This window comes from Chiloscyllium punctatum, chromosome 44 (assembly GCF_047496795.1).
Source record: "Chiloscyllium punctatum isolate Juve2018m chromosome 44, sChiPun1.3, whole genome shotgun sequence".
NCBI classification, from domain to species: Eukaryota; Metazoa; Chordata; class Chondrichthyes; order Orectolobiformes; family Hemiscylliidae; genus Chiloscyllium; species Chiloscyllium punctatum.
Window position 1 is genome coordinate 45,126,524 of NC_092782.1, and position 18,194 is coordinate 45,144,717.

General features: G+C 40.2%; 1 protein-coding gene across 1 annotated transcript in view; it reads right to left on the bottom strand.

Annotated features, from left to right (window-relative positions):
* Nucleotides 1-5,791: 5,791 nt before the first annotated feature.
* Nucleotides 5,792-18,194, bottom strand: part of tnpo3 (transportin 3) — a 72,515-nt gene continuing 60,112 nt past the window's right edge. Inside the window, exons 20-23 of the mRNA XM_072562808.1 lie at nucleotides 17,498-17,665; nucleotides 14,197-14,309; nucleotides 11,674-11,772; nucleotides 5,792-7,272 (exon numbers count right to left, since the gene is read on the bottom strand). Of these exons, the coding sequence (XP_072418909.1) occupies nucleotides 11,712-11,772; nucleotides 14,197-14,309; nucleotides 17,498-17,665 (342 nt within the window). The 3' untranslated portion in view covers nucleotides 5,792-7,272; nucleotides 11,674-11,711. The remainder of the gene's footprint in view (nucleotides 7,273-11,673; nucleotides 11,773-14,196; nucleotides 14,310-17,497; nucleotides 17,666-18,194) is intronic.

Here is an 18,194-nt window from a genome sequence, read left to right on the forward strand (position 1 = left end):
TTTAGCACCTCTGATTTGGAAATCATGTCTCACTATGTTTACTTATTGCAATCTTTTAAAAGCTTTGAGGAGATTCCCTGCTACCGTGTTGCTACATTGGTTTGGATCAGAAAAGCTGCAGCAGTGGTAACAGTAGAATCAGGAACCATCCATTTCTGTGTGTCTCCACCAGGGTACTTATCCCCCTCACTCTTCAGATTTTGAATTACATGCTTCCGAAGTATAAACTTTGTGGGTTTTTTTTGAAAAAGCATTCTTATAACTTCCTTTCTGGATTGATTTGTTGGGAAATCTAGCACTTCAGGGTTATTTATGACTTTAAGGTGAATGTACATTAAATTGGAGCTGAAGAATTCAGTATGGCCTCACCCCAGCCACCTGTTCTGCAGAGCAGAACTGAGTTAATGGGTAGTGTTAGTGGCATAACCCGACTAGTGAAACTCACTTGCAGTTTCAACAGTCATGATGCTTCCAATCATGAGATGTGGCAAGAGAGAACTTTGGAGTTGTATAACACCAGAGTACAGTATTGGTGAATAAAGGTTAGTCACTGAGTAACATTGGGTGACAGTACTGATGAGTACAAATCTGTTGTTGTATAACAGGTCTATTGCTCCATAGAACTGCACCCAATACTGTACTACAGTTATCACTATGTACAGATCTCACCATGTACAGTACAAATAGTTACAGCTTCCTAATCCATGTACCATTCTTCAAATCTTTTCTGCACCATTTCTTTTGACATCTTCATGAAATTTGGTGCCCAGAATGGAATACAACATTCCAGCTGAACAACCAGTGATTTTATACAGGTTTTTGCATAAATTCTATGCTTTTATATATGGAAGTTCAGGAATAATATGCACTTTAATAGAATCATAGCATTCCTACAGTGTGGAAGTATATCATTTGGCCTATTAAATCCACACCAGACCTACCCCATCTCTGTAGCCCCACATTTCCCATGGCTAATTCACACACCCTGGACACTATGGGCAATTGAGCATGGAAAATCCACCTAACCTGCACATTTTTGGAGGGCAGAAGGAAACTGGGGCACCTGGAGGAAACCTGACAGATGCAGGGAGAATATGCAAACTGCACACAGTCGCTCGAGAGTGAAACCAAATCAGGGTTCCTGGTGCTGTGAGGGAGCAATGCCAACCACTGAGCCACCATGCCATCCCCAATGATTTTGAACTCTATCAGATCTCCTACTTGTTTTGCTGTCAAAGGAAAACAACCACATTTCTCTAGTCTCTTCACGTAACTTCAGAAATCTCCATACTACGGTACCCCATGTATCCATGGATTTCTGTTTTCACTGGCAGCTCCCTTTTTCATCAGAGTAGCACAAAGGTATTCTTCCCCTCCAGCCTGTTCTATCATTCAATTAGATCATGACTGAGACAGTTAAGTTATACATTCCCCAAATAATAAAATCTAAACTGTTCACTCTCCCTCTAAACCTGGGACATACCTCTAAGTACATTGTTCCAGAAGGCAACATATTTGCAGTTGTCCTTCTTGTTACAATATCTAATTACTTAACTGTTTTCTTTGTAATGTTGATTCAGAAGTTTTTTTTGCATTAGGGGAATTCTTAACTTCCTCTTTTTCTAAAATCACTGTTCTGCAACATCAGGTCTGTTTTCCTTCCTCTTTTCAGAGACTAGAGTCATAGTGTCACACAGCTACTATAAAAGAGAGAAAGAAAGGAGGTTTTGTTCTGACCTATATTGCTCTTCTGTGTGGAAGATTCTGGAGTAAAAATTGTGATTCAGGGTGAAACTGCAGTGTGACACATTCTAATCTAGTTACTCTTCTGCAGGCTTTGATACTGTGCAGAGTGTGACCCATAATACCAAGGGTTGAGCATTGTGCACAAACACATTCTCAACATTTCCGCAGCTGACATGTGTTTGAATCATTGATGTCTAATTTTAGTGTGGAACATTCAATACTTTACAACATGTGGAAACAGTTTTAAATTAACCCTTCCAATAGGGAATTTAAACTATTGGATTTGCTGATTTGTTCTCTGTTACTGCAGTAGTTGGGTCGATGGTCCCTACCTGAACAGAGTTGCATAATGCTAATAGGAACTTTTGGGGTGGGTAGAATGACACGAAAGATTATCATCTTACAGATGGGCAATAGTGAACTTTCAAGATGCGCAATAAATATTGTCTGAACTTGATAAAATATTTAACCAGTCAGGGAGGAGGGCCTCAGCATTGCCTTAGGCATTGAATTAGACTTGTTTCCACAGCAACGGGCACCTCTTGTATTTCAGGTTTGATCAGTGATTAAAACTTTTGACAATGATCTTACAGACAAGGCAGGAATGTGACAGCCTAGTTGCCAACCAAATACTTGTACCCCTTTTACTGAATATATTGACCTATAAAAACAAGTGCTGTGTTATCATTTTTGAAAAGACATAATGATTGTAATGCTGCTTGGTTGGGGGGGGGGGGGGGGGGTCAGTCATCCCTTATTAACCCACAAGTTCAACTGTCCCAATACAAGAGGTTTTACATATACAGATTGAATTTATGTAATTTCTGGTTATGATTCCATATCACTTGCTATCTGAAGTATTGTAAAAATGAAGAAATTTGACAGAAAAGACGCATGAGAATACCAATGAGAGGTTGCAATTGGGGAAAATAAAAATCAAAATATTGTACTTATCACCTGCTCATTATGAATGGATTGAGACAAATATACAATTAAAGATTGATAAGGGCTCTTACAGTGCAGTGGTAGTGTACCTATCTGAAGTAGGACGCCTTGGTTCAAGCCCCCTCCACTTTGCTCTAAATGTGTCATATGTAAACATGTTGTTTAGAAATATCTTATTAAAGATTTTCACAATTCGAGATTATAACCAGGAGCCTAAACAGCTGCTTCCATTTATTCATTTTTAAAATTGATTTGCAGAGATATAGGTAAAAAATCAGAAGGAGAGGAGAGTAGGCGGGCAAAAAGACAGGATTTGAGAGCGTATGAGTGGCAGGAAGAGTCATGGAACGAATCACAGCATCATGCTTCAAAAGCTGAGGGCACAATGGCGCAGTCGGGTAGAAACTGATATCCCATGCATTCATTTTTTAAAAAAATATAAAGCCAATTACGACAGCAGTGGGAGACTACAGCAGTGGGAGTCTACACCCTGTGCCCTAATCCAATTTGTAAATTCACACCACATTTTTTAAGCCATCTCAGGTCGTCTCGTAAAACAGGTTGATAGTCAAATGGCTGTTGGAAAGTCCCTGTAAGAAGTTTGTTTTTTAAATTTGATGAACAGAACATGTCTCTAAAACCTACATGTAAAAAAAAATCCTAAATTGTACACACATCCTAGTTTACTATTATAAGATTCAAAATAACCAGTTCTTCAGCATTTAGAATCATACAGCTTTGATTCTGAAAGAATAAAATATCAGTTCCAGGAAAAAAAAGGTTCTACAGAAACAATGATCTGCATGGTCAGAAGATCCCTGGTTACACTGCTGCATGAGTGTAAGAGGTAAGAGTGTAAGAGTGCGGAGACATTTCTTCAGCCAGAGTGTGGTGGGCCTGTGGAATTCATTGCCGCAGAGTGCAGTGGAGGCCGGGACGCTAAATGTCTTCAAGGCAGAGATTGATAGATTCTTGTTGTCTCGGGGAATTAAGGGCTACGGGGAGAATGCGGGTAAGTGGAGTTGAAGTGCCCAGCAGCCATGATTGAATGGCGGAGTGGACTCGATGGGCCAAATGGCCTTACTTCCACTCCTATGTCTTATATAATATTCTGGATCATAGAATTCATAGACTCCCTACAGTGTGGAAACATGCCATTCGGCCCAACAAGTCCATACCAATTCTTTGAAGAGCATCCCACCCAGACTCTCCCACTCTTTCCCTATCCAGGTAACCGTGCATTTCCCACAGTTAATCCAACTAACCTACACATCCCTGGACACCATGGGCAATTTAGCATGGCTAAGCCACCCAACCTGCATATCTTTAGACCATAGGGGGAAACCCTCACAGATACTGGGAGAATATGCAAACTCCACACAGTGTGTCGCCCGAAGCTGGAATTGAACCTGGGTCCCTGGCACTGTGAGGGAGCAGTGGTAACCACTGAACCACCATGCCACTGTTAACAGATGATCAGGTCTGCCTGTCATTCCTCTAAAATTAACCATCCCTTACAGTGATGGTTATGAAGGTAAAAACAATGACTGCAGATGCTGAAAACCAAATACTGGATTAGTGGTGCTGGAAGAGCACAGCAGTTCAGGCAGCATCCAACGAGCAGCGAAATCAACGTTTCGGGCAAAAGCCCTTCATCAGGAAGGGCTTTTGCCCGAAACGTTGATTTAGCTGCTCGTTGGATGCTGCCTGAACTGCTGTGCTCTTCCAGCACCACTAATCCAGTGATGGTTATGAGCCTATTGAATTAGGAAGGTTACAGTCCTGGTCTTATGCAGCTAGACAAGCAGCAATGCATAACAACAGGTTCTTGGGAACATCCAGCTAAGAGCTTGATTCATTCAGCTCAGTCAGACGTGCAATTTTAAGAGGGCTCAGACTCTGACTTGAATATGATGTCCCTGATATCAAATAGGTAGACCTCTACCTTCCACATAAAAGTCATTGTTTAAGATCCAAGAGAATGAACCTGAGTTTGAGTAAAGGACTCAAATATTATGTAGAACTTAAATCCCATCAAGAAATGGCAGTGGAAAATAGGAAATTTTATAAATACAAATCAAGTCCACATTCCTCCAATCAGATCCCAAGTGCAGCCCTGAGTTTCCAAAGTTTAATTTGCCATTTTAATTCTCTATCCTCTCCTCTGTTCCTACCCTATCTGAATAATGGTTGAAAAGGAATGTCACCTTTCAATCCAGCATTTTACAGCTTTTCAGACATTGAGTTCAATAATTTCAGATCATAATCATTATTCCCATTGTTTTTCTCACATGTGCTGACAATGCTGCTTCTGACCTTAACTCCTGTGGGGTTTTGTTTGTTTCATTAGCACTTTGTTTTCCTTGCACCTCATACCTTTGTCATTTAAATCTTTCTTCCCCAGCCTCTTTGATTGCTTAAATGCTGTTAAATTTGTAACACTTTCCTGTTTGGGGGTTACAGATGTGAAATAACTTGTGTCTACAGAGATGCTGCCCTGTTAAGCATTTCCAGCATTTGTGTTTCTTCTTAATCACATTTTTATTTACCTGCTACACAAGAACATTTCCTGCCAAACACAGACCACCCCGGTTTTCTCACTGCAGCTCAGATTCATTGTATCAGACTGTGCCTCTATGAGGAACTGGATTTGGATTATCCCTAATTCATCATCCACACAATCTTTACACCCTTGTGACACTTACTACTCTTTACCTCTGGACCAGGAGGCCTTAGGTTCAATTCTCACTTGCTCCAACGTGTGTAATGACATCTCTGAACAGGTTGATGAGAAAATGTTTACACATGTAAACATTACAACCAGCATATAGATATCTTACCTCCCATCAATCTGAATTGGCTTGATTCAAAATCCCAGAGGTGAATTCACATTAATTGACTTTTTGCAACAACCAGAGAGGACCTCACAAAAGTTTCTCCTTTTCCAAAGGAGCCCAACTTTCTCTCAGGACTTACATTATTACACAGTCAAGAAATGTCAATTATTTTAAACACACCAAACCTTAAGTTTATTTCACTTTTTTCATTTAAAAAGGCTTAACATTAACATTTCTAAGAGTAAGCTTAATACTAACAGTAATAAAAGTCACGAAGTGAAATTCCTCAATCGTAATGAAGCACCAAATGAATCACGTTTCTTATTTCAGGAAGGCTAATTCAGTGACTCATGAGCATATTCTGCAGTGCAGAAATAAATGAAGTGCTCTTTCAAAGAGTCTCTCCTCATCACAGTCCGAAATGAGCTTTTTGCTTTCTCCCATAGGCTGCTACACACTAAGGGGAGGAGGATTTTTCAACTCGAATTCAACAAAGTGATGAAAGTGGCATAGCTTGCAATGAACCCTGGAGTTTGACATTGATGCTACAACAGCCAGGCCGAGTTAGGAGCTGCAAGGTCACATTAAAAAGCTTTTTAATATCTTTAGCTAGAGAATGGTGAGAAGGTGGAACTTGCTCTCACATGGAATAATTTAGGCAAATAACAGATTCATTAAGGGGAAGCTAAGAAAGTACAAAAGATAAAAAGGAAGAGATAGACATGCTGATAGGTCGATTCATGTGAAGCAAAACTACCACCACAGCAGTTGAGTTGAATGGCGTTTTTCTTCATTATAAACTCTACGTGCTAGAATTTCACTATAAAACAGCCAAACACATTTACTATTGTTTATTTTTTTTTAATTGTTCTCGAGATGGTTACAACACCAGACGGAACAGCACTCGCGCACTCACTTCCCAATGAATTACCTTCTACCCGCCAACTCCCAGGACTCCCATCCTTCATACCCAGCTCAACAGTGCTGTCCATGTACGCTTATGTAAACAGCCACTGCCCACCCACCCCTTCACACTTTTTTTGTTTTTATTGACCTGCTACTTGGTCTCAGTCAATATCTTCACAACCAATGGAAACTCATCCACACCTTCCTCACGCAAGGTTGGGCTCAGATCCACAACTCCACATCCCAGAGATCCATGGCTCCATTTCTTTATCAATGCTCTTCCTAATTTTTTTTTAAAGTTGAGACACAGCTGAGGTTTCATAGCCCCTTCTGTCATTTGTCCATTAATCATGAACACTAAATATGATTTTCATTTTAGAAATCATTAAGAAAGTCTCTTGTGCTATGCACAATAATCTTCCCAGCCCCATCCCACCCTCCCCTCCCTCCCCAAAAAAAACAAACTCCTCCCTGAAGGAACTCTGGCTGATTTTAAAAGCTGGTTTATTCTAGATCCTCCTTTTACATACAAGCTGAGGCAACATAATTTTCACCACCTGTCATTTTGGCATGCTGTTGATCCTCTGCTGAAGCCATCTTGAAGCTGGGAGGGGGGGCAAAAAATCCTGGACTATCCCATCTCTGCATGCCCTGATGCACAATGCCAGGCAGGCTGCACCCATGTGGCGTTATGCAGTAGGGAGTTTGGCACTTCTCTCCCAGTCTACAGACCTCTGCTTGTGATTTTTTGCCCCGTTTGCTCTCGCTGGGAACCGGCCATGGCATTTTGGGTTCATTTTGATTTGCATTTCCAGTCTTGTTTTTGAGACACAGTCCTCTGTGGAAATAAAAAGCAACAATTTTAAAAAACCTTAGATAATTTCTGAAATTCTTTTCTATGTTGAATAGAAATGAATAAGTTGATTGTGAAAGCACAGTTTTCATGTATATATCCAGTGAAACCCTGAATACCTCTGAACTCCAATGTTTCTAAACCATCAAACCGCTTATCCAAGATACATCACTGGATGAAAAGAAATTTTCTCCAAACAAACACTGGTAAAACTGAAGCGAACTGTTTCCATCCTTGTTACATACCATGTTCCTATTACGAACAGCATCCCTTTCACTGACAATTATGAGCAAAACCAGGCCAATTATGTCATTTTGACTACAAAATTACTGCAAAACCCTACTTTTATGCCTTTATTACTTTTAAATTTGACTATTCCAAGCCCACTCCTGACTAACAATTTACTGTTCATAAACTTGAGATTATTCAAAACTGCTGCCTGTGTCCTTACTTGTATCAAGACCTGTTCCATGATCACGTGTTTGCCGATTTACTACTTAACACCTAACTAACCAACCTCGCAATTTTAACATTCTTATCCTTTTGAAATCCCTTACATACTAAGGGATATTTCATGGAGCTTACAAGGTCAGAAAATATGACTGTGGGGTGATTTAAATAGGCAAGATGGAAAGTTCCTGATGACAGGTTGAGATGCAGAATAAAATTAGTGGGATGTAGAACTTCGCTGGCTATGGCAAGTTGCTTCTTGTAACACATTTGTAAACCATGAATACTCATTAGTGTAAAATCTTGTTAAAAATAATTTCCTGCATTTAAGATAAAAGGTGCAGGAGAATCTTGCATCATGATCATTTCAAGGTCTGCTTTGTGCAACTGAACGCTGGGTTTCCTTCTTTCGATTCTAAGGCACAGGGAGGAAAGCAGATGAACGCATGCTTGGATTAAGGCCGAGAACCATCAAGAGTCAGTGGTGAGGAGGATCTTTGAAGTGGGAAGGATCTGCTGTTGCAATGCAATTGGGGAGGGGCGTTTTGGATAGATGGAAAAAGAGTGGAGAGAGAGAAGACATGCATGTCCTCCTTGGATGCTGGCTGGCACAGTCCTTGTAAGAGCTTTGAGTTCTGGAATCAGAGGTTTGTAGCACAGAAAAAAGGTTGATGGAGCCTACACTAATGAAAACAACCACTTAATTATTCTAATACCATTTTCCTGAACTTGGTCCATAGCCTTGTATGCCTTGGCACACTACATTCATCTGTAACATTTCAATTTCCTTACTGGAGATTGTTCTTGGACAATGTCCTTTTATTGGTATAAAAGAGGGAGAGCCAGCTGAGCTTGCAGGTTCATCCATGTCCCACAGAGTTACAAGCACAATCCTGGAGGCTAACATGAACACACTGAACAACAGAAACAAAGCCAGTGTAGCTTTCATAATAGAGGAAACGCCCCATACTCCCATGTAACCAATGACTGTCAACTATGTGATGTGCTAATATATTTAGCTCTCTGACTAAGTTTCACAGGTTAGGACAATACACACATAAATAAAGGTAAAGTCAATGTGAAATATTTACTGGCAAAATTTAATTTTGGAAAACATATTTGCTCTCCATTATTATGCTGATGGTGATATTATTAAGTAGGAAAGTGACTACCAAGATGCAGAGGGTCCCTGCTTGGCCAGGAGATTCTAATAGTTTGTCTGTTGAGGCAGCATGGTCTACTGACAGCTATCAAAAGGATGTTGTGAAACTTGAATTGGTTCAGAAAAGATTTACAAGGATGTTGCCACGGTTGGAGGATTTGAGCTATAGGGAGAGCTGATTAGGCTGGGGCTGTTTTCCCTGAAGCATCAGAGGCTGAGGGGTGACCTTATAGAGGCTTATAAAATCATGAGGGGCATGGAGCCCAGAACTAGAGGGCATAGATTTAAGGTGAGACAGGAAAGATATAAAAGGGACCTAAGGGGCAGAGGATGGTGTGTGTGTGTGTGTGTGTGTGGAATAAGCTGCCAGAGGATGTGGTGGAGGCTGATACAATTACAACACTTAAAAAACATCTGGATGAATATATAAATAGGAAGGGTTTAGAGGGATATGGGCTAAGTGCTGGCAAACGGAACTAGATTAGGTTGGGATATCTGGTCAGCATGGACGAGTTGGACTGAACGGTCTGTTTCCATGTTATATATCTCTATGACTTCATGATAGCAGGTTTCAAAGAAAATCTTGCCCTGTTGTTAAATTAGCCATGCTTTAGATGCATTCTGCTGGCACTTATCAGTGTGTGGGAAACAACAAAATGAGACAAAATAAAAGTAGCACAGAGTTCCAGTTCCAATGCTAAGATCGATATTCAGTTGACATAATCCTGGTCCTAATGCCCGATTTCCTCCAAACCTTGAGGCCAGAGTTAGCCACCATCATCTAGTTCTTGAGGATCCCAGTCTTCCTAACTCTATTATTAGCAGCAGTGCATGTAGATGTCAAGGATCTAAGCTCTGGAATTTCCACTGTCATTCTTTCCTTTTTTTAAGACCTGCCTTAAATCTACATCTTTGACCAAGAGTTTTTTTGGCCATTTACCTACTAGTTCCTTATGTGGCTTATCAAATTTTACTTTATAATGCAATTTTCAATTACGTGTGATATTTAATTTTCCTAAGAGCACTGACTGCAAGTTGATATCGAAATTTAATCAAAGCTGGGTGGGGCAATGGGTCAAGGATTGACAACTCATTGCTGTAATCGGAATCCCAATCCAGCTGTTTTGTTTAGTTTGTGTGTGATATTATTTTGAACAGTTTCAAATCATTTGCACAAAAGAGACTCCACAGCAATTGCATTTACAAATCCTTCTCTATTGCAGAGGAAGAAGGGATCATCAGTGGTAAGGCAAGTTTCAAGAGCAAGATTTCTTCCAAAGTGAAGTCAAAATTAAGTGGGCCCCCTCCCACTGAGTGAACATTGTGCAGAAGGAAACAAGCTAGGATTCCATGGTGAGAGTACAGAATGGGTGATAAGATACTATCGCTTACACTCAGAATTCTTTGAAATGGGACCACTACTTTTTTAAGCTTAGATGATCAGATCAGCCCTGATCTCATCGAGAGGCTGAGCAGACTCGTTGGACTGAATGACCTACCACTGTTACTATGACTTATGCTCTAACAGGCTACATCTAGCTGGACAGCTGGTTTGGAACAGTTTGCAAGTCAACAGTTTGGAATCAGTTTCCACATCGGCTGAGTTTATCACAAAGGACTCTCCTTCTCAACCTTTCCCCGTGCTTGAGGCATGGTATTCCTTAAGTTAAGTCACCACCAGAGGTCTCTCATGGGTGGCATGTCAGCAGTTGCCTCAGTGCCAGGGACAGATGTTAGTTTCCAACCTTGGCCAACTGTCTGTATCGAGTTTGTACGTTCTCACTGTGTCTGCTCTTCTGAAGGTCAATGCAGACTCAATGGGCTGAATGGCCTCTTTCTGCGCTGTAAGGATTCTATGAATCTACTTCTCAATTTTGCCTCTCACCAGAAGTGTGGTGACCCTCAGGTTAAACCATCACCAGAGGCCTGTCTATAATGAAAGAACAGCCCTTTGATCTGGTAGACTAGGGAACTTTACAAACAATCAAGTTAATGAAACATTTACCCAGGAATACTTGATGTTGGAACTTCATACAAACTCCATTCATTCTGACAGAGAACTCTTCCCTAGGTCTAATCTCTGAGGTTTAGAAGCACATGGAAGGAGACTTTGTGGCAAAGGTACCATAAAAGGCTAAGAAATTTCCCTCTGCGCATCAGTGAGACTGGAAGATTCTGAGTTATTGAACATCAGGAGAGATGCTAACTTGGGTACTACTACTTATCTTGGAGGTGATGAGTTCTTAAGAGGAAAGTTGCCAATGCTGCAATGCAATGAATCCATACTAGATGCGAGTGAGGACAGTATATAGTTCCTTCAACTGCTCAATGAGGGAGTGCGATAAAAGAGCAAGGGAGGGAGAGAGACACAGACTTTAAATTCTCCTTAAACAAGACAGTGAATAAGGAGACATACATCAATAATTCCAACACACTGCTCAACTTAGAGAGTCAGAGACTGAATAATATGGACGAGTTATTTTTTGTAATGAGTAGGACCATTCGGTGAAGTGAGGAAGGAGCATATTAGAAACTTAGAACAAGACTGACCTCAAACAGAGGTTGCTCAGAGACAGGTTTTTTCTTGGTTCTTTTCATATGAGGGATTATAGAATAGTTGACTGGTCTGGACGGTCAATTCCAGCCTATCTATGGTTGCATTTTATGGAACCCCTGGACTGGAAAGCCTGGGTTCAAGTCCCACTTGCTTCAGAAGTGTGCAATAACATCTCTGAACATGCAGATTAGAAAAATAGTCCCAAGACAGTTCTTACCTGGGAGACTGATGCAAGTCATGGATTTGTGAACACAGCTATCGGAAGAGGCGTGTGAAATCTCTCAAAGCCCAGCAAACTTTCTTACATTCATCAGCACTACAAAAGGTTAAAAAGATGCATTGAAAATCAACAGAGCACTAACTTAACTTTGAATACTGAGTTAATTAACATTGATCTATATAGATTATTAGCATATAGCAGTAGCTTAAATTAACTGAGCACTGCGTTAAAGTAACAGGGGATAATGGATCTCATTAACACTAATTTTCATAAAAACGAGCACACAGCCGTGGGTTATAGTAATGCTCCATTTATCTAGACTCACACAATCAATGTACACAATCATAAGGCTGGCTCTGCTATAAAGTGAAAAAGATTAAACATTAACTCTCTAACTTGCAAAGGCATTTATACAAAAATTTCGAAGTTAACGATTCTATGACTGAAAGATCAGCTTATATACAGTAAAGGCAAATGTTAGGACCCATGACTCTTGACAGTTTCTTTTTCAGGCGAGTGAGCTTCTGCTGAGGTGACCTCAACTCTGCACAATTAGGATTAACTGCTCCTTCCAGACAAACCTCCTGCCCAAGGATATTGCTCTATTTATTTGATAAGATTGATAATTTTTTGTTTCATTTTGATTTTTTCCTAAGCTTTTGATTGCCCACTTCAAATACTTTTTCTTCTTTCTCTGACTGTGAAACCTTGCTGCTCATGGTTCCTCTCAAAGTGTGAGGGACAGTGGAACTTAAGGGAGATAATCACCCTAGCTACCAGCAGCTTCTTGGTCCAAAGAAAGAATCCCATGGTTGCTTACTAATGTTAACATACTCAACTCTAATTCAGAATCAAACACTCACACTCCCTGATCAGTGGCTGAATGAGCTGGGCCAGCGAGTCCATCCAGCGCATCATCCAGAGAATCCTTTGGACAACTTAATAATATAAAAATGCAATTGCAAAACCCCACTGTACTGTACTGAAAAAGATATTTCCTCTACAAATGGAATGAAATTAAGGTTTTGTAAGTGAGCCAACTGTCCAAAAGATGGTGGTTTTCTTTGTTTAATTTGGCACATGGATAAAGTTCATAAAGTCATCAATCATGTTTTGACCAACTCAATGACAAATTTCAATGAGTGAAGTTAAAGTCAAAACTCAGACAGCTATCATCCATTAAAATGCACATCGATTGTCAATCAAGAACACAGGTTCAAGCTAAAGTCTGTACAATTAGGATTGACATTTAATGTCTGAAATTATAGCATTAACCATACTTTTGAGTGAGGTCATACTGGACTACAAAAAGTTCAATTATCTCTTTCCCAAGCAGGAGAATAAAACCACAGAAAAGTTACAGATCAAAAGGTTATTCAGCCCATTTCATCTGCATCACCTCAATAAACTAGCCACCCATTTACTCACTTAACAGAACCTGGTCCATAGCCTTGCATGTCACAGCACTTCTGGTGCAGATCCAGATTCCTTTCAAATGATGAATGTTTCTACCTCAACCAAACTGGTCTGCAAATTCTAGACATCCATTACTCTCTGGGTGAAAAAGGTCAATCTCACATTCCTCCTAATTCTTTCACCAAGAATTAAATCTGCGCCATTCTACTAAAAAAAACAGGTCTTGCCTGTCAACTTTATCCCTCATAATTTTGTCCACCTCAAATAAGTCACCCACGAGCCTCTCTGTTCTAAGGGAATGAAACAACCCCAGCCTATCCAATCAATTATCGGTAATTTATTAGAATAAAGGGACAAAAGATAAACTCAACAAGTGTCACTACAATTGCTCCTCGGTCAGCTTGCGCGACAGATGAAGCCAGGTGTAATGCTGGATTCAAAAACTAATTATGCACGGAAACACAAACAACTGCTGACTCATCCACGATAACCATTTTTTTTCAACTATTAGCATCAGTAAAATTCAACCTTTTGATACAACTCTCTACTGTTCAGAGTTGAATAATATGAAAAACATTTTCAGAGCACGAATAACTCAGGAGGCGTGGTTTCAGACCAAGCCATTCCTGACTACAAAGTGTGATCATACGGACTAGGCAAACCATAAGGCATAATTCAAGTCAGGACTTGCTCAGTGTCAACACTTTACCATATGGAGAAACCACAATTGTTTGAAGGTGGAAGTCAGTCAGCCCTTATACAGGTCTGAGCATGTTGTTGATTGTTAATTCATTGAATGCTTTCTTCCTCTGTAACTGGCCTTGTGTTAATTTGCCTTGTATTGATAGAAGAACACTGGGAAAATGTCATGTAATCAGTGAGTTGCAATCTGAGTGCCACGACATTACAATATTGTTCTAGACCTATTAAAAAGGCCTCAGTACGGCAATCTTATCAGTTCCAGAGTATGCTACCTGTAAACGCTAGCTGTCATTTCAGGAAACCTTCCCTTCCCAATTGTCCAACACTGGCACCTTCCCAAACCATCAGGATACTGTTAGCTTTGAATGCCCACTGAGCAATTATGCTCACAACTACTCTCACCTGGTGACTTGCTTGTGGAAGTCAGTCAGCTGCTTGTGTGTTACTGTGATAGCACCCCCTGCTGTCTCTTTTGGTAATGACTTGAGTGAAACCTCCAGCCATCGGCAAAAGGTCTAAAGGGGACAAGAACAAAAAAAATTCAAAGATTCATGGGATGTATGCTGAAAAGACACTAGTGTTGAAGGTGAGAAGTGGGAAGGGATTAATACACATTCCCTGAATACACTGTCTAAGCTTCAACGAAATGGGATTTCCTGGTTTTGATAAAATCAGATAGCCCTAAAACAGACAACAGCGCCTCACTTTATCCATTTCTATAGAAGATGAAGACGAAGGGTAATCAGATTTTTGATAAACGTTGTCACACATATTATGCTTACTTATTCACCTAAAACATGCATTAGACCTCCCACACATACTTTCTCTCAGATAGCAGGAGTGCAGTTTAACACAAGACATTGATTAACTTGGTAGAGTCTAGGTTACAGTACAAAGCACAGCACCAACATTACACCTGAATACACATGGACACTTGCAACTACGTCTGATTCAAGTATACAAGCATCTGTGTACATGGGCACATTGAAAGGCAGAACACCAGTCTAACCTCGGATTTAAATGTTAAATAGAAAGATCTCAAGGCACTACAAAATTGAAAATTTCACGCTAGTTAATTGGTTCTGTTATAGAACACAATCTTCAGAGTTTCTGCTCCACGTATCGCAGATGAGTAAAACATTGCTCTCTGAATGTAATTACTGCACAAATGCTCAATTAAAGCATTGTTGGAAATCTGTGAAATGCTGCTTAGCCAGCTTTCATTCTACATTCAGAGTATTTAATATTCAACACATCACAGATATTAACAGCACAGGAGGCCGTGATTTGGTCCCATCATGTTCTGCACCAAAGATCTGACTCCAATAATCTCATTCTCTAGCTCTTAGTCCATAGCCCTGAAGGCTACATTGATGCAAAAGGAACACATAAATAACTCTTCAAAGTTATAAGAGTTTCTAACTCAATTACCCTTTCAAACGGAGTTCAAAACTCCCACCACTGCCTGGGTGAAGATGATCCTCAACTCCCCTCCAAGCTTTATATTGTTAGGCCTAAATCTATGGCCCATGCTTACTGACCCCTCTAGCAATGGAAAGAAGTTAGCTTCTCATCCACCCTACACCCCTCAATTGTATACACAACTATCAGGTCCTCTCTCCATCTTTGCTCTTCCAAGAACCAGCCTATCCTTGTTTTCCTCATACTTTTGGTCCTCCAGCCCAGGCAACGTCCTGGTAAATCTCCTCCATAATCTCTAGTTCAATCACATCAATCCTACAAAATGGAGACCAGTACTTGCACAATAATCTGCTTGCAGCCTAACCAGCATTTTATACAGTTCTACACACCATCCCAGCTTTTGTACTCTATGCCCCTGCTAATAAAAGCTAGTGTTCCATCTGCCCTATTTTCCATAACCACCTGCCCTGCTATATTCAGGGATCTGTGGAGACGCACATTAAGGTCCCTCTGACCTTCAAAACTTTCCAGCTTCTGACCATTCATACTGTCATCCTTTGCCTTGCTAGACCGCCTAAAGTGCATTACCTCACTTTTGTGGATTGAATTCCATATGCTATTGCTCTGCCCACCTGACTAATCCACTGATAGGCCCCTGGAGTCCACTGCTACAGTTCTAGTTACCTCCACAATTTTCATATTACACGCAAATCTTTTAAACACATCCCCCTACATTTAAAACCAAATTATCATTAATGTACAACATAAAACAGCAAGATCTCCAGCACTGAGGCCTAGGAAGCTCCACTGAAAACAGACATCCAGTAAAACGAATATTCTTCAGCCATCACTTCTTGTTTCTCTACTAATTTTGGATCTAAGGTGCCACTTTGCCTTGATTCATTGGGCTCTTATTTTCTTGACCATTCTACCATTACAGCATCTAAAGCCTTGTTAAAGTCCATGTAGACCACATCAAATGTATGATTTTTATCAACACTCCTGGTTACCTCCCCAAAAGAATTCCATTCAATCTGTCAAATATGACCTTGCCTGAATAAACTGCAAATATATTCTGCTCCTCAGAATTCTTGCTAATATGTTTTCCACCACCAAGCTTAAATTGTCTGGTACGTAATTTCCCAGTCTACCCCTTCCTTTTTTTTAAAAAAAATACTGGCACAATGCACAGATTACTTCTATTCCCCCAATGGGCCCTACTCTTTAGTTATTCGCTTGCCCTATACTTTTTTCTCTTAAAAATGGATTTTCCTTTATTCTACATGCCAATGCTGTCTCATACACGCTTAGCTTGCCCAATTTCTTTCTCTAAATTAACCCCTACAATCTTTTATACTCCTCTCAGGACTATGCTATACTGAGTGCTCAGTATCAGCCAAAGGTTGCTCTTATTTCTTACTCAATGTTTATATTCCTGCATAGCCAGGGTTCTCTGGTCTTGGTGCCACCCTTTGTCTTTACAGGAACATAATTGCCCTATACTCCTACTATTTCCTTCCTGAGTGCTTCTCTCTGCTCCCTCCCTTCTTGAGTGCTCGGATAGTAAAATGAACTAAGAGTAGTTACTTGAAGATAAAACTAAGATAACTTAGCCTTTCTCCAGTTTACAAATTCTATTCCCAGCCTACACTAATCCTATTCCACAAGTATCCTAAATCTGTGTGACTGATCATTCAGCTCTGGAACTGTGTAGTTCCTCACTATGCAATCACTTTGTTACATGGAGATACTAAATAAGCTATGGTTATTTTTGTAACAGCAAGGCAGGGGAGATTTAGCAAAGTTTTCAAAATTGTGAAAGACTTTGTCAGATACGATTAAACTATTACCACTAACCGACCAGTTGAAATCCAGATTTAAGGTGATCACCAAAAAAATCATGGAAATTGGAAGACTTTTTTAAAAATGAAGTGAATTGCTATGATCCGAATTGTCTGGCAGAATAGCAGTGGAAACAATTTCAGTAAAACTTTCTAATGATAATTAACACTTAAAGAATTTGTCTTTAAAGATCAGTGAGGAAAGAGCAAAGGGAGGGGTCTATTTGGGTGGATCTTTCAAAAACCAACAAAGGCATATAGACCTGAATGGTCTCCTGTGGTTTACGATTCTATGGTTGCAGAATCTTACTTGAAAGTCATAAAAAGCGAATGAAACTGAAAATGCCGTGCCATGAAAGTGTTTTGAATAATATACCCATCTGCCTTTAATTAGCAAGATAAAGCCACCAGCCATTAATCAGATACTATTGTGATCTTACCGCTCGGTCGATTTGCATGATTTCCCATATAACCTCTGCTAGGTCTGGCAAAGTATACGGGGGAAGGCAGAAGCACACAGCCTGGAGCAGTTGATTGACCAGTTGTTGACCATGTTGGGTCATCACCTGTTTGATTAGTTCCTTCCGCAGTTCAAAGTCATCCTCGTGCTGTGGAAGCGAGATTCAATTATTACTACATTTTTTTGTCCAGTTCATTCAGCCATTGTAATGAGGTTGATACATAACTCTGCAGGTATGAAAACTCCATTCTTTGAAATTGAGAAATCGATGAATTCCACAGTACAGATCAGCAAGCAAGACTATAGAGGAGGCATGATGTCTCAGTCATCAGTTCGGAGGTGGACTTCAAGCTTGGGTTTTAAAAGCCTAGTGCATATCACTAAGCTTTAGCTTTGTAGGGCTTTATACTCCAGCAGGGTTGGATTTTAAGATTTTAAAGACTGCAGATGTTTAATGGCAGACCACAGCCAAGTCCCACAATTTTGAGAAAGACCACGTTTCAGTGTAGGACAGGACAATGATACTTACTTTAAGATTAGTAGTTCAGTAATGCAGCAATACCTCCATATGTGGTATCTATGCATTCATTCTACCTTCAGTACACAAACAAAAGATGGGCGGCACGGTGGCACAGTGGTTAGCACTGCTGCCTCACAGCGCCGGAGACCCGGGTTCA